This window comes from Brassica napus, chromosome A4, assembly GCF_020379485.1.
Source record: "Brassica napus cultivar Da-Ae chromosome A4, Da-Ae, whole genome shotgun sequence".
NCBI classification, from domain to species: Eukaryota; Viridiplantae; Streptophyta; class Magnoliopsida; order Brassicales; family Brassicaceae; genus Brassica; species Brassica napus.
Genome location: NC_063437.1, coordinates 4,996,012 through 5,019,209, shown reverse-complemented (window position 1 = coordinate 5,019,209; position 23,198 = coordinate 4,996,012). Strand labels below are relative to the sequence as shown.

At 31.8% G+C, this 23,198-nt stretch overlaps 2 protein-coding genes across 3 annotated transcripts; one reads left to right on the top strand and one right to left on the bottom strand.

Annotated features, from left to right (window-relative positions):
• The first annotated feature begins 13,792 nt into the window (after nucleotides 1-13,792).
• LOC106449406 lies at nucleotides 13,793-14,731 on the top strand. Its single transcript, XM_013891169.3, has one exon. The coding sequence runs from the start codon at nucleotides 13,851-13,853 to the stop codon at nucleotides 14,466-14,468; it is 618 nt and encodes a 205-aa protein (XP_013746623.2). The 5' UTR covers nucleotides 13,793-13,850; the 3' UTR covers nucleotides 14,469-14,731.
• A 285-nt stretch (nucleotides 14,732-15,016) lies between these two features.
• On the bottom strand, nucleotides 15,017-16,432 carry LOC106445742 (chromatin modification-related protein MEAF6). Of its 2 annotated transcripts, none has more exons than XM_013887362.3 (6): nucleotides 16,184-16,432; nucleotides 15,989-16,089; nucleotides 15,851-15,920; nucleotides 15,531-15,558; nucleotides 15,391-15,445; nucleotides 15,017-15,300 (listed from the first exon to the last, which is right to left on the bottom strand). In XM_013887362.3, exons 1-6 carry the CDS (start codon nucleotides 16,286-16,288, stop codon nucleotides 15,171-15,173), a joined length of 489 nt encoding a protein of 162 aa, XP_013742816.1. In that variant the 5' UTR covers nucleotides 16,289-16,432; the 3' UTR covers nucleotides 15,017-15,170. The 2 variants fall into 2 exon arrangements, with proteins under 2 accessions (XP_013742816.1, XP_048634007.1); XM_048778050.1 differs by having other exon boundaries at nucleotides 15,223-15,300; nucleotides 15,333-15,445.
• Between the last annotated feature and the right edge of the window lie 6,766 nt (nucleotides 16,433-23,198).

The following is a 23,198-nucleotide window of genomic DNA, read 5'->3' as shown; positions in this document are numbered from 1 at the left end:
AAAAATATTTTTTTTATTATATGTGTATATTTTTCGGAATTTGTTTAAAAGGAAACTAAATAAAAATGTAAATGAATTCATTAAGGGTATAAATGTAATCAACCATCGTGAGAATTAACGTGAGAGCGACACATAGAAAACTGACTTCTCAAATAATATTATAGAGATATATATTTCATAATAATTTCTTAAGGAAAAAATCAACACTATATCTATTTATTTTTATTTAATGTCTTGTATCTTGATTTTGTAACTAAATGATAATAGTTAAGACATAACAATTTATTTTTAGAAATTAATTATTATAAAATTAAATAAAAATATTTAGTTGAAATTTTATGAAATATTAATAAAAATATAATGATTGAAAATGTTTATAATTTATGATAAAAGATTTTTTTTTGTATATGTCCAAATCATATAAAACCTAATCTCTATTTATAGATAATCAAAACTTATATATTTTGATACCATGTATTAAAAATAAATAATTTTTTTGCTCTGAAATAAATGACTTATAATAAGGAAAGTGAATATGAAAAAATTCAATTAATATTAACAACCAATAAGAACGCAATACGTATTATTGTGGACCCCACCTTTTTGGCTTTCAACCTGTTCAATAAATTCAACAGAAAACAATCCACGTAATATTTTTATTTTTTTCAACAGGCCCATTGTAAGCATTCAACAGTTTAATTAAATATTCAACATGTCCATAGTAAGTAGTCTTAGGTTTGTCGACGCTGTGGTGATATGCAGTGTATCACTTTTCAAAGCTATGATTTTTGGTCTTCTGGTTTAATCTGGATATCTCAACCTATTAGGATTTGGTTTGTTGGTCTAACGTGTAGTTTTATTTTCTGGTTTGGATCATCTAGTCGAGCCCAATATTGAGCATGTGGAATGGGATTCATTTTAGTATTTGTAAAACAAAAAACACAACTGTTTCAAGCATCTCCAATGTACATTTTTATATTTTGTACTAAAATAGATAACTTTATTATAGAGGTGATTATGCTCTAATGTATGTTTCTATTTTAGGAGAAAATATAGGGAAGACGACATATTTCCACACCAGAACTATCATATAGCAACAAATATACACAATCTTTCAACCTCGGCCTAATTGCGCACCAGTTAAGTATAGCAACCTATTTCCACACATAATAAAATTTGGAAACCCGTTTCCACACAGACCAAGATTAGGCTTGGTTTTAATGGTTTATAACATTAACCGATAGTAAACCAATTCGTATCGATTGGTCTTGAGATTCGACTAGAGATCGATTTAAACCCCCTTTTAAAAGCCCCCAAATTGATTTCATGATTTAGAACCCTAAAATCTAAAAATCCAGAGAAGAGATTTTGTTTCCCACAGATACAAACCCGTATGAGTAATGAATCTTGAAAACAGAGAGACACAAAGTCAATATCAGAGAGAGAGAGAGAGAGAGAGAGAGAGAGAGAGAGAGAGAGAGAGAGAGAGAGAGAGAGAGAGAGAGAGAGAGAGAGAGAGAGAGAGAGAAATGTCGAAATTACCTTATTGAGGCCAAGCGGAGGAGCAACGACGTTCTTCACGAGAGAGAGACATAGGAAGATGATTTGTGGATTTACGTTTTTAGGGTTTCCAATTAGCTTAAGTCGCGTTATTAGATCTAATTGTATTAGGTTGATTTAATCCGGTTTATATTCTCTAATCGGGTCATTTTTGGTTTAGTTAGGTTAGCCATTTGTTTAAAAATAAAGAACATTAACCAACTTAAAACCGCTATTTGTCATTATTAGTCCGTCGTTTAAAGTTTAGGGGAAAACAGGTTTCAAACTTTTGTGTGTGAAAATATGTTGTTATACTTAACCGGTGTGCAATAAGGTCGAGATTGAAAGATTGTGTACATTTGTGAGTATATCATAGTTCTGATGTGGAAATAGGTCAGTCTTTCCAAAAATATAAAAGAATAATACTTTTACCTCGATATTTAGAGGTAGAAATAACATTTATCTCCATTTTCCCTTAAATATAGAGAAACTTTGTTATAAATGTATACATTAGAGTAAATTCACATCTATAATAGAGTTTCTCTGCTTTAGAACAAAATATAAAATTGAATATATAAGTGCCTTTGGAGATTAAAAAAATAATAATATAGAGGTGGCTTAGAGATAATCTTTAAAACAGTGTTAGTTTTGTACCCAAGTTGTCGACTCGTACATGGCTAGGTTGACTCCAACGAGTTTCGAGCATCTGAAGTATGAATGATTAGAAAAATGTATGTGGGAGAGAAAGAGAGCTTAGATATTTGGGGCTTTAGGGATTTAGATTTTTGGGTTAAATAAGTCAGGTTTCGGATCGGGTTAAATAAGATTCAGTTGTTAGTTCGTGTTTACAGGTCGATTTAAGTTAGGTTTAATTAGGTTAGCTGGTTAAGTTTTAGATCAAGGAATAGTAAACCAACTGTAAACCGTTATGTGTTGGTTTTAGATCGTACCTTAAACTTTATGTGGATTCGAGTTTCGATCTTTCACAATGGGGACAGATATGTTTCTTTAATCGTTATATTTGTAATCAGGTTGATATTAAAAGATGGTGTACAATTGTTATTATATAGGTGTGGAAACCGGTTCCTTAAAGGGCATCTCTAACCCATAATACCATTTTGGTGTGAAAACTACACCATTTTAATGTAATTTTAGCACCAAAACTTTTTTCTATCCAACCATAGCTCTAAAATTTAACCAAACTGTATTTTTATTGAAGGCTTTTTTTAGTTTTTCTGCTACTATTTTGGTTGAGAATGGAGACACTAAGTACGGGGGTTTTTGGTGCCAACACCAAAATAGTCTCAGAACCACTAAAAAACGCATTGTAAAGTATATTATAATATTTTTTATTGAAACACACAGTACATTATAAATTTGTTTCTCTTTATAGTAATATACTAGGTTAAGACCCGCACCTTGCGCGGGATAAACATTATATATAAAAATAATTATATATATTATATGTTTTTACATGAAATAATAAATATATATTGAATAATTAAAAGTCATTAAATATTACATATATAATTAAATTGGTGTGAACATATAATTAAATCAATTTTATTAATCCAAACAATTGTTTTTCTATTTGATAGGATATGTAATTAAATTTTAAATGATATTAACATACATATTGAATTTTTAATATTAATGTCTATTAAATGGTTCTTTCTACTCAAATGATTGTTTGATTATTTGTATCTTTTATAGTAAAAACTTTAAATTACTGATAACAAATTTTGTATGGGATTAATAGTTTTAGTAATTTATATTTTTTTAAAAAATAAGTTGTCAATGTTCATTCAAATCTTTTATCAAAACAATTGTTCAGATTAAATTTTGAAACTAAAATATTTATGTATTTGATATGGTTTATTATTTAATTTAAAATGATATATATATATATATATTAATCTTAATAATTATTTAAATTAGACTTTTTAATTATATGATTTTGTAATCATTTATATTTTTTCATAACAAAAATTTTAAATCATGGATCACAAAATTTTAATGTGAGACTTTTAACAGTTTTAGTAGATTATAGTCATTTTTAAAAATTCAAAATCTAACATATACAGAAAAATCTAAATTTTAATTGTATGGTTATTGTGGTTGTTTAATTTATTTTAATAGTTTAAAATTAAAAAAATATGATAGAAGATACACTAATTTTTATCAAATCTTTATTATTCAAAATCATTAAGTGCCATATATATTTTAGCCGTATTAGGTAATTCCGTAAGTTTTATTTATGGAAATTATAAAGAACATTAATAATGAATTTATGGTTAGTTTAATAAAAAGTTTATTATATAATTAGAAGGACCAACATATTTCTCTTATGATTCCAAGAATCATCCTAGTGATGACAAGTGACTACAAAAAAAAGTTATAATGCTTCTCAAATTATATATAGGGGATTTTCTTTATAAAATTATCTCTTGTAAAGAGGGTATTACCATTTTTTTATTACGAGCAAAAAAAATGAACTTTACACCTGCACTTTTAAGTGAAACAATAATTTTGATAAAACCATACATGATAATATGTCAGTTATATAGTTATTCAAAATAGTTAATTAAAAGAATAAAAATCAAAAATAATAACCAAACAAAATTTATTAAATATAGGAATACATAACTATGTGTAGATTTATCCGGAACTGGAGAACGTAACCAAACCTCTTTTTAGGTTCGGTTTGGATTTGGATCCTATCAATTACCAGAAAAAATCTTATATCTCAAGAACCCAAGAAATGAAACTAAATTATATATTTTACAATATTTTTAATATTTATCTATTAAAACCATAAAATACTTTACCCATCAAACGTTATTTTGTATCGCTTATTTTATCAAAACTGCACTTATCAAAAACATTTCACTTGAAAAAAATTATTTAAAAAATGTTTCTTATGTTAATATACTTTTTTATTATTTTAATATATTCTATATTATGTACCATTATTAGTTTATTAATTAAATAATTTTTCAATACCGCAAATATATATTGTCACCAATCAAACAATATTTCACATTGTTTTTTACTTAAAATCGCAGTTGTCCCGTACCGCACTTTAGGCATGGGCATTCGGGTCGTCGGGTCAGGTTCGGATCGGGTCCTTTCGGGTCTAAGAATTTAGGACCCGATAGGATAATTTCAAATTTTCGGTTTCGGGTCGGTTCGGATCATGCCGGGTCCGGGTCGGATCGGGTCTTAGATAGTTAGACCCATTCGGGTAACTAAAATTTATCGGTTCGGATTCGGTTCGGTTTCGGGTTGGGTTCGGTTCGGGTTCGATTTACAAAGACCTAAAAATATCTGAAAAATATCTATATATCCGAAAATATTTAAAATTTGTGTTCTTATTATATTAAAATGTGTATATATATTAAACTATACGAGATACAACAACAATTCGTTGTCACCTAGTGGTTGACACCGATATTCTCTAGACAAATAACCCGTCTTTGATTTCCCTTTGATGCATTTTATTTAATTTACATTATTAATTCGGGTATCCATCGGGTTTCGGTTTGGGTCGGGTCGGGTCCAAGACCCGCGGGTCCTCTGCAACAAGACCCGATAGGATAATTTGATCGGATCGGTTCCTGCCCGAACCGGGTTTTTTCAGGTCAGTTTCGAGTCGGGTCTTTGGATCCGAGTAAAATATCCAGACCTACCATACTTTAATTCCGCACAAACCGCAGTTGCACTGTCCCGCACTTTAATTTTTGCACCGCCTTTCGTGCTGACACCATTGAACTGCGTTTTTGTACATTTATGCATGTTTTGGTTGTCTTGAAAATCATGTGCGTATTTCAATTACGATTTTTTCAAAAACGTTTTTTTTAGTTTATCCCTCTGATTGGTGACATTTATGGAAACTAGTCAAATCAATACAGAAACTCCCCCGCACTTAGTGTCTCCATTCTCGACCAAAAAGATTTTTTTTCTGAGTTTCAAGTGCGTTATTTGATCAATTATGAGGTGTTGGTTAATGTTTTTCTTGAATGGTAACAAAGTACAATTACACTTTATGGTCGCCAATCATAACCATAGTCTCCACTTAGTCGGTTTGGTGTCACGTGAACGAGATATCACACGTTTGGGATTTACGTCACAATGATGAGTTGGATTTTTGTCACTTGGGTTTCTCCCATTAGGTTTAGACCAATTTCTATCTGAGATGTTTGTGTTCTGTTTCAGCGTTCTTCTGTTTTTTTTTTCCTAAACTGTAATTATCATTTAGAAAATGAGTGTTAAATAAGCTGTAAAACCTCTATTCTTGATTTCACGGCAAAAAAAGGTTTAAAAACATGTAATCAAATGACTGGTAAGCTTCCATTCCCTACTAAAAAAAAATGACTGGTAAATCAGTTTGATTCAAAAATACGTGGAAAACTCAATCAATAAATCACATTTACATAAGAAATGGCCATTGTGATACTTAAATCAAAGTAAGGAAATGTTACAATCAAACTGCATGCAAATTTAAACCATTATCAATTTACATCATCCAAGCTGGAATATTTGATAATATCAAAAATACAATAAAAACTCTGCGTATTGATATGCTGAAACTATAATTTATAGAGTTATTAATTTACAATTTTTTACATTTGGGTATTTGATGTATTTTTATGTAAAATCAAGAAGAATATTTGATTTGACGGTAAACATATTGATTAAATTTTATATAAACAAATTTTATGATGGTTTTATTTAATTATTTGGTGTATAGAAAATATTTACCGTAGTACATACATTTCAGGTGTAAAATTTCAAAATAATATTAAAATATTTTGAAGTGTTTAGAAAAATTAAATATAGACTTTATTATGAATAAAAATATGCAATATTTTTTTATAATTATATTAAAATTGTATGAATTAATTATTAACATATATTAATATAATGTTTTTCAAAAATTATTATCTTTATCGAATTGTGTTATATTTTTACACTGGTCCAGTTCAAGATCAGTAAAAATTATTAATTTATCGTGTTTATTAATTTATCGAATATTAATTTATAGAGTTTCCATTATATTATCCCTAGAAAAAGTTTTAGTAACCATATAACTAAGCAAAATATGATGTGGCCTAACATGTGCATATTATTCAGATCTATCCGAAAACTTGAACTAGAACTAATCGGAAAATCAGACCAGGTTTGAGTATGGCTATTTTATCTTAATGAACTTTGCACATTTTTATCAGTGGGTATTAATTCGATTGTAGATACTACTGGATATCCAATTTCCTATACGTTATTTACAAACTGATTTTGACCATGTCATCTCTACAATCATTTTCACTAAATAAATGTCAACATGACATGTTAGAAATGATTATATGGCTTATGGTTAAATATGACATGGATAATTACATTTAATGTTTATTTATATTTGTTGTTAAACTTTTTAGAATATAGTAGTAAATTATAATCATCGTTAAAGTAAATATATTCAAATATGACATTAACTAATGTAATAGTAAAAATATAATAATATTTTAAAATTTCCAAAATATTATTTATTTCTATTTTTATAATTATACAATTTATAACTTAAAATTATTTTCAATTTTTTTTTTACAATTTTGTAAAAAAAAATAAATTTTTAATCGTAATAGTATTAGCTTATTTACATATCTACAAATTTTAGAAATATTGTATAGTTGTAGTATTTCATAATATACAACTTTTATATCAATTTTTTTTAATTTATACAAGTTGATTTAATATATCTTATCCAAAAGAAATAGAAAAATATATCTAAGACTATAATTTTAAATATATAAATATCTATTCTTAAATATATTTTAAAATAAACAAAATTATTTATTTTATCTTAATTTTAGGCTCAATTAAATCAAAATTGATATTAAAATATTTATAATAAAATAATAAAATCTAAAATAATAATAAATTTTATTTTTAAATATATTTTAAATTTAATTTTTTTATTACTGCATATGGTGAAGGAAAACACATAGTCAAATATATGAAATGAATGACTGAGAAATACTAAATATATAAGTGATATTTTTGAATATTGGTTCGGTTCAGGTACTCTAAGTATATACTTGGTATTTCATGTATTGTGTTTTTTTTTTTTACTTTTTCCAAGTTTTTGTATTTGTTTGGTATTTCATGTTGACGTTTTAGTTTTTTTTTCTCAAATTTTAAATATATTCTTATCTCTTTTTATATATTTTTAGTATATCATTAGTAAATAATTGAACCAAACCGTATACAAAACACTACAAGAAAACACAAGTTTTACGAGGGCAGTTTTCCTCGTGATTTCGTCGTAAAAGCAGTGTTACGAGGAATTAGCGAGGAAACCCGTTTCGTCGTTATACGTTTGTCGTAACGCATATATCCTCGCTAATTCGTCGTAGCGTAGCGAGGAAATAATTTCGTCGTAAAAGCGAAGAAGAATATTTCGTCGTAAAGACCACGTAAAGCTTCCACGTAAGGACGTCGCTAAATTTCCTCGTAAATACCTCGAAAGCCATTCCTCGTTAAAGCCACGTAAATAACTCGAAAGTAAATACTCGTAAAGTAAACGTAAATATCTTGATAGCTTTCCTCGTAAAGACCACGTGAATTTTCCACGTCATTTCCTTGTAAACATTTCCTCGTAAAAACCTCGTTAAGCTTCCACGTAAAGAAGTCGCAAAATAGCTACGAAATTACTTCGTTTCGTTATTTTACAGAAATAAAAAAAATTATAATTAAAAAAATTATTTAAATTATTAATAAAATTAAAATTCTAAAAAAATCAAAACCAAAATATTTTATATATAAATAAGTTTTGAATTCATAATACAAGAACCGAAATTAAAAAGAACTAAGGGTCGTTAATCGCCCGGTAGAATTCATCACTCCTCGCCGTTACATCCGCCTCGGCATGTGAGTCGTCGGTTGGTGACTACCTGGCTCACCGAACATCTCTCTGTAATGGGCAGTAAGTCTACCTTTTCGAACCTGAGAAAAAAATTTAATTTTTTAAATTTCCGTCAACAGTATATTTTCCAACATTATCCACCTAATCAACACTAAATAACATAAGATCCGTAAACTTATCTAAATTCCCTATACTAACCGCCTAATCTACCTAAACTAACCAAATTAGAGAGGAATTAGAGAGGCTTACCATTGCAACGAAACAGGGAGGAAGTGGAGAGGAAGTAGAGAGGAAAGAAAGAGTGAGCGCTCGGGGTGTATATATAAGATTACATTCCGTCGCAAATTCCTCGTAATTTTACGACGAATTACAGAGGCCCGTGTTTTTTTTTACGACGAAACAGCGAGAGATTACAAAGGCCCGCGTTTTATTATACGAGGAAGTTACGAGGAATTACAAAGGCCCGTGTTTTTTAGGTACGAGGACGTTACGACGATTTTGCTTACGTGGAATTACCGAGGAAAGCTTCCCTATAAATATACCCGTAACTCTCCTTCTCAACCCACACCCAAACTCCCAAATCACACCCTATCTCACTTCATACTCTCAAATCCAATCCTATTCAAATTATAAAAATTTGAAAAAAAAGGAAGAGAAGAAGATATTGGAATTTATGTTGGTGAGACTTAAGTAATATAATTGCTGGAAGTCTTGCCACATGTAAATCCAGTATATTTCTTCTTCTTTTTTTTTTCTAGTTTTTACGGTACGAGGTGTTTACGACGATTTTGGTTACGAGGTGTTTACGACGATTCCGTCCTACGTGGAATTAAAGTGGGCCGCGTTCATCATTTACTTTACGTGGTATTTACGACGAATCTCTCCTACGTGGTATTTACGACGAATCTGTCCTACGTGGTATTTACGACGAATCTGTCCTACGTGGTATTTACGACGAATCTGTCCTACGTGGTATTTACGACGAATCTGTCCTACGTGGTATTTACGAGGAATTCGTCGTAAGTTCGACGTTAACATACGAGGAATTAACGAGTATTCCATTTAAATCCCTAAAACCCGAAACCCCAAACCCCAAACCCCATATTCCTTATCTTCTACTTCATATATTCCAAACCCTATCTTTATTTTCATTCCAAACCACAATTACTTATTTTCATTCACTCAGAGAGTCTTACGTGGAATTAGCGTGCCCCGCTTTCTTTATTTTTTTTTAATTTCGTCGTAAACTCCTCGTGGCCTTACGACAACCTTACGACGATTTTGGCTTGCGTGGAATTAGCGTGCCCCGCTTTCTTTATTTTTTTTAATTTCGTCGTAAACTCCTCGTGGCCTTACGACAACCTTACGACGATTTTGGCTTACGAGGAATTAACGAGTATTACGTATAAATCCCTAAAATCCGAAACCCCAAACCCCATCTTCCTTATCTTCTACTTCATATATTCCAAACCCCAAACCCATCTACCCTTGAACCTCAATCTATTCTTTCACCTCAAACCCTATTTATAAAATATTCCAAACCCCAAACCACAAGTCCATATTCATAATTAAAATAAACTTTCACATTACCTTATTCATAAATCAAACTCCCACATTATCTTATTCATAAAACAAACTACATAAAATCAAATACATCAATCGGATACATCAACATTCTCGTCATCACTAGAAACATCATTATTTTCATTAAACTCGTCTTTAACAGCTTCGTCTTTGGCATCGTCGGTAAGATCTTCGTACTCGTGATTATGCGGATCAATGAGAAGGATGTCATCAATTTCTTGTTCAGGTTCCTCGACTTCATTTATCTGTTCTTCTTGCAATGGTGGTTCTTCTCCACTGATAATTCGTCCTCGAGGTGTAACTTTGATCACAGCTAACCAATTTATACCCGAATCTCTCATTCGAGGGTATGGAAGGAAGCTAACTTGGTCTGCTTGTGAAGCTAAGATGAAAGGCTCGAATTTGTTGTACCTTCGTCCACCGTTGACATCAACTACACCGAATTTGTTAGACCGAACACCTCTGTGACGACGGAATCGAACCATTCACATTGGAAGAGGACGCATTTCAGCTTCAATATCCCTGGAAATTCGACTTCAATAATCTCCGTCAAGATCCCGTAGAAATCTATTTCCCCTTTCACACATATTCCATAGTTACTGGTCGTCCGCTGTCTACCATACTCATATGTGTGAAAAGTATAGCCTCGTGTGAAATTACGACGAAAATTAATTGGATGGCCAAAAAAAACGTGAGCTACCTACCAAGTTGGTGGATTCAAAATTTCCTCGTTAAGTACACGTAAAGTATTTCGTCGTAAAGAACTCGCGAAGTTTACGTGGTATTTACAAGGAAATAGTGTTTCCTCGTAAAAGCCACGTCAATTTACATCGTCTTTACGACGAAATTGTTTTGTCGTTACCTTACGACGAAATAACGATGCTTCTCTTTTTCCACGTACTTTCCTCGTAAAATCAACGTACTTTTACGAGGATTATTTTTCCTCGTTAATTATCCTCGTTAAACTTACGTTTTCTTGTAGTGAAAAAATCAAATATTAAATAACTTTAAAGTTGAGAATTGAACCGTTCTGAAATCGTTAGAACCTGAACTCAAATCAAATCGAATACTTCCAATCACTTTAGCTAAAGATCCAGACCGACCAGAATACCCAAATATCTAAGGCTACTCGATACCTATAAAATGTAAGCATAGAAAAATTAAAGAGCGCAGAAAGTTCAATATTTTATTTACAGTTAATATTTACTCTGAGACACACCTCATCACATCGCCGCGACCAATAAACTAGTCTACCAAATATTCCATCCTCAAAGAAGATAAATAAAAGTCCACCTAAAGACTAAAGTGTTTTTACCGAAAACATCCGAGTTTTCTGAAACATGTAAGGCATATTTAAGCAGATAATGTCAAATACATGTCTAAAAAATTTTGGTTGGTATGAATGAAGAATATAAAGCTCTTATTAATTAGAAAAAAAAATAGAATGTGCATATAAATGTATGATTGATTGGTTGGTTGGTTAAACAATAATTATTAGCTCAACAGTCCCATCCAATAATTACATTTAGTAGTAGTCTTTATCCATTAACATTATGGGCCTTCCCTTTGGTCGGATCTCACATGGTCTTAGCTTCATGGAGAACAACGTTTTCTTTACAGAGCTTCAAAACATCTCACATAGTGCAAAGAAAAAAAGAAACACAACTCAGATTAGCTATAAAAGAAAAACAGCTCAGGCTCATACTTCTTTAAAGCCAACTAGGTAATAACCCGCGCCTTGCGCGGGATGTGATTATTAGTTTCGTTATTTTTAATAAAAAAGACAATAAATCTGTTTAATCTGGATATTGGTTAGGTTTTACGTTTTTTTGTTTTTAATCTTCTGAAATATAACTATTATTTTAAATTAATATTCATTTTAGTTTATTCGGTTAAAACATTTGATTTTTTGGTTTTTTCGGATAAAAACCTAAAATTAATATTATATGTTTATTTTCATATTATGAAGTTTAGATAGTTGTCATGTCGAACCAATAGTTTCATATTATAGTTTTTAAACAGATAATAGTTTAAGAAAAAGAAAAGAAAATTATTAAGACAAATCATTTCACTACAATTTGGTCGGTAGTGAAAGAAACATTAAGAAAAAATATTTCAACTTTCAAAACAATTAGATACTTCAGCTGTGGTGAATACTTAGTTATAAGATGCTCACATCAAGGTGCACATGTATGTTTATGTAAAAAGTATATAAAAATAGTTGAAAAATATATAAAGATATTGTTAATTAATATTAAATGACATTTTTGTTCAGAATAATACATGAAAGATAAAATTAAAATTTATTTAAAATAAAAAAGACCCTGACATTAGTCATTTTTTCATCAAAAGAAAATAAAATTATATTCGTAAATAGGGGTGGACACATATCAAGTATCTGGATATTTGGAAGCATTCTTGTCAATTCGATCTTTAGCCACCTAGATATTCGGTGACTCCGATATCCGAAATGTTTTAGAATTTTAAAGAATATCCGATTTGATTCGTAAATAAAATAAAATTTTAAAAATAATTTAATAATAACATTTTATTACAAAAATAAAACATTATATAACCTTTTAATTCTAGTACCTAATATAATAAATTTATATTGTAAAACTGATATAAAGTATAATATATATAATTCTTTTCATATATGTATATATATGCATATAACATATCGAATTAGATATATGTTCCTAAAAATATTGGTATTAGTGATTTGCTTCTTTTTTGGATATTGTATTTTAGTATTTGATTTGTTTCGTAAAGTTTCAAATATCAAGATTTTTTGGTTCAAATCAAAACGGATAACAAATCAAATCAAAATTTATGAATATTTTGCTCAATTTTATCTGTAAACAATAAAAATAATATATATATAGTTTGGCTTTTGATTCGTTATCTATTTTTATTCGAACCGAAAAATCCAGAGTTTTATTGGAACTATGTATGTGAGTTTTATATTAAAAAAATCACAAAGTACATAGTGTGAACACATTTATGACTATAGTGTGAACGCGTTAACATATTTATTATCAAATCATTGTGAGGCTGCCACGTATCTACTATAATGTGAATGCATTTATTACAATGCTTCTCTTTTAATATATAAGGGATGTGATAGCTCAAAATTCTTATTTTATGCCGACATATGTGTCTGGAAATTGGAAAACACCTTCTTTTTATTCTTCAAGCCATTATGTATTAGTATATTCATAAAGTATAACTTTAATTTCATAATATTTATGAAAATATTAACATCCTGAAGATGTGAAAATATGAATCTGATTTTCTGCCGACAAAAATGGATAATAGCCTCTTTACTACTTTTATCATTGATTTTTTTTTAGTAAACTCTATCGGATGATCTGATCCGTCTTCGGAGTAACACACTTAGTGCTACAAAGTGGATTGACTACCACACTGTCTGATCCGAGTTTGGAATACTTTCCGACTAATGCCAAGGGTGAACCGATCATCTGTGGATACATTACCACTTGGTTTCGTTGATCAAATTATATTCATATTGATTTCTAAGTTACAAAAAATATTATACTAATTTCCTAAATATAAATTTCATAATACACACATATATATATATGAAAATATTAGCATCCTGATTCCCGAAGGTACAAATATGCCCTTTTTGTTGCCAACTTTTTACCCAAAAGCAATGGCGTTTTAGTAATTAATCAAAATATCAAGGGCTCTATTAGCTATAACCAAAATATAAACCATTTCTGTACAATAATACACATTTTGTCCACACATCGCCAAAAAAAAAAGAGACAGTAGTGTCTAAATGGTTTCGCTGAGGCAAAAGAAGAGGCAAAACCCAGCAAAGCGAGCATGGAAGAGCTTCACAAACATGGTCAAGTCCAAACTCAGAGACATCGAGATCGCTGCAACGGTCAGAGAATCAACAGCTCGTGTCATTCGTTTCCTTTCTTGCCGTCTCATCGTTCCTTTCCGAACAAGGTACCTCGAAAACACTAGCTATTCAGACAAATACTACAGCCGCAGCAGCAACCAAACCTCTCGGCGGTTTCTCAACTTTTTCTCACGATCTCACACCAAAAACAAGCGTCGAAGCTATGAATACGATGACGATTACTCTAAAATCTATCAATACCAAAACCAATCACGCTGCGAAGGGACGAGTGAGAGCAAAGAGAAAGTTGTGAGGCGAAAAGAAGAGAACGCTGTGAGGCGAAAAGAAGAGAAAGAAGAGGACGAAGAGGGGATGCCGGAGATTGCTGATTCGATGGAAGATGCATGGAGGAGAGTGGTGGCTGCTTCGCCGCATTTGAGGGTTGACGAGAGAGCCGACGAGTTCATCTACAAGTTTAGAGAAAGTATGAAGATGGAGAAGGAAAGGTCGTTTCTTGAGTTCCAAGAAAGGTTAAAACGAAGTGCTTGATTAATTTCCCAACCATGGATTCATGTGTTCTCTTCATATTCTCCTTTACTTTTAAAAGATTGATCGAATTTTCTGAGTAACTTCGTTTTCTCATTCTTTCTTCTTTGTTTTTCTTTTTTTTTTGGATCAAATCTTCTCTGCTAAAATTTGGATAATCTCAAACATCTGTTTTACTGATGTGAATACATATGTCTCACCACTCTAAATTGTTTGCATGATCATTATTCTTGATTAATGTTAATGTATAAAAATGTTTATCTTAAGTTTTTGTTATAAAAAATCATGTAATTATTGTTAGCAAAAGAGTTTACATTTTCTGCTTATTAAAAAGGTAATAATACAAAGAGGCAAAAAGGGAAAGAACAACTAAGTTGGACCCAGAAGAGAAAATTCTATTAAAAGCTTCTATCACAAACAATGAATCAAATGATGATGCATGCCAACCAATTCCACTCTCACATTCCTAAAGCTGCCTTCTCTACATCCTTCAATGAATTAATAATGGACTTATGGACTCTTGAGACCATATATATAGTTTATCTTAGAAATATTCCACAAAACATCTTATATATTAATTGACGTTATAAATCTGCCCCAATAGTTCCTAGATTTACTTTGGTTATGTTCTGGGATGTAAAATAAAAACGTTACAAGCTGATTTGTTTCTTAATGCTTTCAGGCACCACAAAAACAGAAAATGCCTTAGATGAGTGAACCGGGCACATACATACTCGCATCCGGATCATCTTCGTCGTCATAATCTGGTTCTGATGGTCTGTTTCTCTTTGCATCTCTTGCCACTCCGTGTCCTCTCCCTTTCTTCGGTTTTCCCCTGTAATTGGTGAAACCCAAAATCATGTACGCGCGATACAGACAGGTTATGTATGAACTTAGTAAAGCAAACAGAGTTTGGGAAACTAACTGTCCCGTTGACAATCCACCCTTGGATCTCCCAGGGCCCAATTCAGCTCGTCCATCTATAACATCAAGGAGTTGTAAGTGTCTAAACTGATCCATGAATAGGAGAAGTGAAGTCAGTTTAGTTGAAGTTGCACGGTTTACCTTCTCTCCCAACACCAAGTTCTTCAGCCTGAATACATATCACATGGAAGATTAACATACCAGTCTAAGAAACTGCGATTAAGTGTAAGAATCCACTCGAAAACAAACACTATTTCCACTAACTAAAGGGCAAATGAGAACTCGAGCCTTTTACATCATAGTTTGTTCAGCTTTGGTGCTTATTTGATTCTGCTTGAGATGTTAGCAATGTATCCTAAACTCTATGTACTATAAATGTAATCATTGGCTCTTTCGGTGATGTTATTACCAACCAACACAAGGAAATACAAAGAAAAAGAAGAGTTTTAGATAAAACATACAGCAGGTGAGGTGACTGAGGACAAAGAGAAGACTCTGTCTTCAGGCTGAAACTTCCTTGATCTCTTAGCACTACAAACGTAGGTTCATATATCAAAAGTCAAATCATTATGCAGAAAGCTATAGCAATCAACGCAAACCTGGCAGTGCTTTTGGAGGAAGAAAGGAAGCCTTCGAAACCCTTCAAGGCATTTCCTATATGGCTCGATTCTTGAAGATAGCTTGTCTCCAATTCATATACCTAACACACACACACAAACAAAAACAAAACAACCCTTATTCGAATTTCTCTAACGAAATCGAAAAATTCAAGAATTTAATTATCAATAACCGACCTGCTTCTCGATGCTCCGTAAGTCTTGTCGAAGCTTCTCTCGCTTGTTCAGAAGGGAAGTGAGCATCGCACCTGGATCCCCCGAACCCTTTTGCCCTAACGACATTTTTTCGAAACTCGAGATGAGTTTTTGGTTCAATCTCTCGCGAGAATAGATTTGCTTTTTCTTTGTTCAATTAGTTTATCATAATTCCATCGGGAATAAATAAATAGACAAAGATTTCGATTGGTGTAATATTTTTTTGGCAACAACTAAAACAATCTATCTATGTAGAAGCCATTACTTTTGGACCCAAACCTAGACAAAGCCCATTAGAGTAGAAGCTATCACTGACATTTGGCCCAAATCCCGTATGATTAGAGTGAAGAAACAAAGTCGACAGCGAAGTCGATTTTCGAGAACTAATTTCAGACTCGACCAGGACTAGAAGCTGAGTTCATAAGATCGTAGCAACGCTAGCTTAAAAGGGATACTCGCCAACGAACCCCGGGATTCGTGGCAACCACCAAGTCTCTGAGGTTTTTGGGATCACAACGTCAGAAAAAAGAGAAAATATCAACGTCAAGAAGAAGAAAAAATATAGGAGACCGCGGATAATAAAAGAGTAGAAAGGTAAGAGAGCCAGAAGAGAGAAGGGGACACATTTTTCATACACAAATACCTACCATCAACCTCGAACTCTTATCTTCGCAACACATCAATCTCGTCCTTTTTTTTTTTTTTTTTTAAGTCTAGTTTAATTTGATTGTAATCCATATTCGTCGCAAAACCTTTTTTAACATCAACATATATAAATCCATATTTTGGCGCCGTTTGTGAGGAAGAGATAAAACGAAGACATCCTTGCTAAATATCTACCTTAAGGTTCATAAGCGCGATCATGAATCCCACGCTCACCCCTCCTACGTCCATTTAAACACGGAGGGACAATGTTGATATCCCCAAAGCTGACACGACAAAACTGAAACCCTTCCTATTGGTACCGAACAAGCCAATGCAACCACAGCTATTAGAACACACCAGCTGCAGCGAGATTGGAACCGATCGAACGACATGGTAATTGGAGATGATCCCAACAATCGAATCCATACACCGAGACAGAATATCCCCGCCAATAACGCATACCCGTGAGAAAGTGACCAAGTTATGAAGCATGCTTTCCACCCTCGTATATAAGTTCCAAAGTCAAGGGATCGTTCATCGCACCGTAATTAACCGGCTAGAGCAAGCCCAAAGGGATCTCGTAGCACATGGAGCTGAAGCATTCGAGTGATCTAGTTCTTGACCAAATTTACTGATCGCAATCCTGTGCCTTGCAGTATACTAAAACTAATCATTTTTAAAAATATCACCTAAAGCTAATCTTTCTTTGACAAAATTGATTTAGTTCATTGTTCTTTGTTTGGCAAGTTAGCAATCTTAACATAAAAGGTTATCCCATTGTTTTTTGTTGTATCCAGTAGTGATCCCCTGAAAATGAAAGGCGGAAGCAACAAAGAAATAACCTACATAACATGAAAAAGGAAGCGGGTACGCGGAACCAGAATCGTATGGAAGCATAGAAGCGAGTTTTTTTAAAAAGTTAGAAAACGGAATCATGTTGGAAGCGTATGTAAATATAATATATATAATGTAAACCCAAATATAAAATAAAATTCTGAAAATTAAAAGTGTCTAAACCACACAAATCCAACAAAGTTATTAATCAGCTCAACTAAAAATAAAAATGTTCAATGTCAAAGATCAATTGTTTCACTCATTATTATCTTCTCCATCAAACACAACAGCCTCTAGTTTTGGTTCATCAAGAGAAAGATTTTCAAACTCAATTCTTCCTATATTAAGCTCATCTAAAGAATCAAATTGGTCACCTCCAACATCCCACATCTTGTTAGGACCTTCTTTGTAAGCAGAACTCCTTCTAGATAAGAGATGGATATTAGTATGCTCAAATACCAGAGCTTCAGCTCTTTGTGGTATAATCTTGTTTCTTGTTGCAGAATGGATGAACTTGTAAGTGCTCCAGTTCCTTTCACAACATGATGAAAAAGGCTGTCCAAACAACTTAAATGCTAAGGCTTGAAGCTTCGGAGCTGAAGATCCATGAACTGCCCACCATCTTAAAGGTTCTAAGATAAATCTTTCAAGGATTACATCAACACTACCAAAATCTTCCAAGCTTCAAGAGAAATTAGAATACTCAATGTTAACCTCTCTCTTTTCATCTTGATTTGGAAAATACTTCGTAATGCAATTTGTTCTTTTTCTAATAATCTCCAAATCTTGATGTGAAGCTTTTCTATTGTTCTCTTCTCCAAGCCACTTTGAGCTATAATATCTTCGTCAAACAAAATAAACAACAATAATGTTACTTAAATAACTATCGAAACTGTTTAAATTTTAGTTTGTAAGATAATAAATCATATGAAGTAGAATAAATTTATAACATAGTTGAGATTTAGAGAATGCGCCATACAATGGAGAGGAGTGTTACTCTTACTCCAACGAGATGTCAAAATAGATTGCACAACATTCTAAAAAACCGAGTCATCTTCAAGTTCTTTCCTTTCCTTTCTAAAGATAACTGTTTTCACAGTTTGTATCATGCTTTCCCACCATTAATAAACAAGATGAAGTGAAGGATTATCAGTATCAGCAGCTCTAATCACATTATATATCGGTAAAGTGAAAGACAACGCATATTCAATCTCATCCCATAACATCTTATCTAATATCTTTTTCTTCACTGCTGATGTTCCTTCTTCACCATCATCTTTATAATCATCCCACTTAGGTCGGATCACCATTTGTTGTAATCCGGTTTTTATTTTTTTGAATCTCTTAAGCATCACAACTGTTGAAGCAAACCTGTAAAAACAAACTTAATAATTTTATTTTATAAAAAACAAATCTAATTAAGATTGAACTTAACAACAGAGAACACAAACCTTGTAGAAGCAATTGTAAGGACATTAAGATCACAATGCTCTGTGAACATGACAAGCCTTATTCCATGGTTTATAATGAATTTCTTGATCCAAGTAACATCCTCACTGATAGACTTTATCCAATAACAAGCATCGTACACATCTCCATTGCTTCTTGTATTATAAACTGGTGCACATATGTTCATGAGTGCAAGATTCAAAGTATGAACCACATATGGTGTCCACAAGATAGTAGGAAACATAGTTGAAATAAGTGCACCAACTTTTACACAATTTGAAGCATTGTCTGTGAGTACTTGAACCACATTCTCATGTCCAACCTTTTTAATGCATTCTATGATCATTTTTGCAATCACCTCACCAGTTTTTGTTTCACCTTGAGTGTTGATTGCTCTTAACATAATTGGACCACTCTCATTTGCAGCAATAAAATTTAAGATAGGTCTTCGATGAAGATCTGACCAGCCAATCACTACATATGCTAACTCCTTTATGTTTCCATGAATCCTTCAAAGGCTGCAAGTGCACTTCAAGGTTCTTTTTTTCTTTTTGAAGAAGTGTAGTCCTCAAAGCATTATAACCAGGAGGAACAATCTTGGAATTTTTGATGCACACACAAATGAGTTGCGATAATGAGGATTTCTTGCAACGTTAAAAGACAACCTGCTTGTACAGAAGATTCTAAATATTTCACCATCACACTGTTTCGTAGCCTGATTGTTAAAATGCTTTTAAGCTGAACCCATTCATTTTCTCTTCTTTGAATCAGCCTCATTTGTATCAGGAAATTTTTAGTTCATGTCATAGTCAAGAGAAGAAGCAGATGCCTTTCTTGACGATGAAGGTAATGGAACTGGCGTAGGAGCTGCACGTTTTATCCTCTCCTTGCAATCATTAACCAATTTCTTCATGTTATATCTTTGTTGTGGAGTAACTTTCAAGAATCATTTGATTCTCTTAACTCCCTCTTGTAAAAGATGAGTCACAACTCTAGTATGAGATCCAACGTTGTATTGCAAAATTTGCATTCAAACTTCCATGATCCCGCTCCTGCTATCTTTTCAATCTTGTTCACATAAATCTATAAGGGTGCTTTGTCATCCACATCATCATTATCAGATGGGTTCATACTTCTGAAAAGAAATATTGTCATAATGGATCAATGAACAGACATGGTCGCTATACTCTACGTAGAAACGAAAGAAATCTAAGGTTAAAGTTTTATATTAAGCCCTTCAGTTAAGGAAATAAAACATAAACACATTTAATTTTTTTATTTACGATTTCATTATTGGATTTACACTCTTCCAACTAGGAATCATTGGTTCCAATACGCTTCCAAATCTGTTTTTTCAGAACCGCGGTTCTAACACCCTTCCAAGCGGTTCTGCACGCTTCCGACCCCGCTTCCGAACCAGGAACCATGGCTTAGGACACACTTCAATGCAACGTAGGAAATAACTAAGCGCACTAATTAGTAAAATATTTTAATATGGCTATTAAAGAAAATTGAAATGTAAAAATTTAAAGATATACCCTAAATTAGTACTAAAACACTTTATCATTTCAAAATTAGCATATAAAAGGGAAAATGACAAAATAGTACTAATTTAAAGTAAAAATATATTTTTATTTTATGTTTGAGTTTAAACATTAGAATTTAAGGTTAAGTGTTTAGGAGATGTGGTTAGAGTAAAAGTTTAGGATTTGAAGTAATTTAGTGGTTTTATCTTTCAACTAGTGTTAACATAATCATTTTTTCCTTGTGTGCTAATTTCGTCATAATAATTTTTTGTACTATCTAAGTCATTTATCCAAAATTTTCCAAACATCTACATTTACCATTTGACTGCACTTGTAATCTTTTTGAGATTATATATACAAACGAATTATAAATACTTAATTTTAATTAAGGCCAAATGTCCAAACTTCTCTTGCTTCTGCTCATGGCTGACTCTAGACTCTAATCGTCTCCAATAAGGTTCACTTCACACTAACATGGAGATCTAAGACTTCTATGTTTTTCCATGTCTCGAAAAGCCTTAAATGATAGCTTCCCGACAGTTGTTTCCATTTTCTTAATTTTTAATCGCTGTTTTTTCAAACGACTTGAATGGAAACCTGCGACTGATCGCGCTATCAGTCGCGCTACATCAAAACGAACAACAACCTGCGACTTACGATCAGTCGCACAGGTCGCAGTTCGCGCGACACGTAAACAAACAGGGCCATATATTACCCTCTCTCCCATATTTTACTTTTCCTCTCATTTTCACCTTTTAATTTTCTCCCACTTACTCCATACTTCCCAATCACGCATCATATAAATCATGTGTTCAATGCTTGGAAAATAACATGCTATAATTATGATCACACACTTGGTCCATATACAGCACCTGTTAAGAACTAAGGTTTCGAACGTTGTCAAATACACACACTTGGTCCATATAGTTTAGTAAACTAAAAGTCAGAATGTTGTCAAATTTATCGGAACATGTTCTATAATTAGTGCCAAATGCATATAAAATTCATTCGATGCCGATAAACCAATCAAGTTGTCTAATGGTTTAAGTAAGACAATTGTAATAATTTATACAGTTGACAAAATAGTAAATTGTTTATTTTTTTCGTCGTGCGTTCAACATACGTCGTTTTCACGAGCAGCGAGCAATATAATTTCATAAGAGGATTCTTCAGAAGATTATAATTTTACGGTGGGGAATAATTTGTTTGAGATTTGTTTTGGAACAAAAAACGACGTTACATTGTTCCAAGAGCTACAAAAAGTTAGGGATCCTTTATTCTTTCACTGTGACAACCACTGACAAGGTAGACTCTTCTTTATGTCGATGTTGATGTATATATACGATTTTGATGATATGGTTGATTATTCCCTGGCGTCGAACTGATACACACCATTTGTAATAACATTGGGATTCTTAATCAAGATACAAATTGATATTCTAAACGTGTAAACCGTTAGATATTTTTGTCGCTAAAAAGTATTTATAATCACAAGTAAATCATTCAACCATTTTTATCATGTTTTTTTGTTGTTTTGGTTTTGATATACGTTGTATTAACTTCACTATTTACATCACTCATAAGCTTTTATAACATATAAGTAACTAAATTTTTTGTTTGTTTGTCTCAACTGCCTAAATTACTATATAGTTAATAAAATTTATCATAAAATCCGAAAGCTGAATATATAATAAAAATATCATATATAAATCCGAAAACTGAATACAATTTGATATTGGTATTATTTTTCAATATTAACTTTGTTAATTAAAAAATATCAGTGTTAAAAAAAACGGTCTGACCGATCATCTGTATAGATAATTACAATATGTAATATGCTGTAATATGTTGTTAATGGTATTTCATATCAGCAAAGTTTAACCAGAGGCTATTTCAAATCAAACCACATATTAAATAAACATGTTTGCAATATAATATACATTTTTCAAAGTATAATTAGATTAAAATGGTATTAAAGCACAATATTACATCTAAGAAAGATTTTTACATAATATGATTTTATATGTTAGGATATTATTCATTTAATTACTTTTGTATCTATTAATACATATTGCTATTGAAACGATTTAGGATGATATTTAAATTTAATTTGAATGGGTTAATTTGACAAATAACTGACTATGCTTATGTCCATAGATTAACCTGGTCGACAATTTTTTTTGGGGGCTGTTTGAGTGGGAGATGGATAAATAGTAGAGGGAACACATATGTATAGCATCCACTCTTTTTTCACCATTCAACAAAACCGTAGCATTTCCGTGAATAAGGTAGTTAGACTGCTTTTTAAAAAACTGTTATTGTTTGTTCTTAATTTTTGGACCCCAAGTGAAGCATTTCATCAACTCCTGTTTACAAGTAGTTTAGTTTATCCTTGTATTGTATATATTTTTTCAACATCAAATAATTGTATGCTGTTATTCAATAATAATAATAATATATATATATATATATATATATATATAGATAGTTTTTTCTTTTGACAGCAAACATTTACAGACTCATATTGATCCTGTAAACCAAAT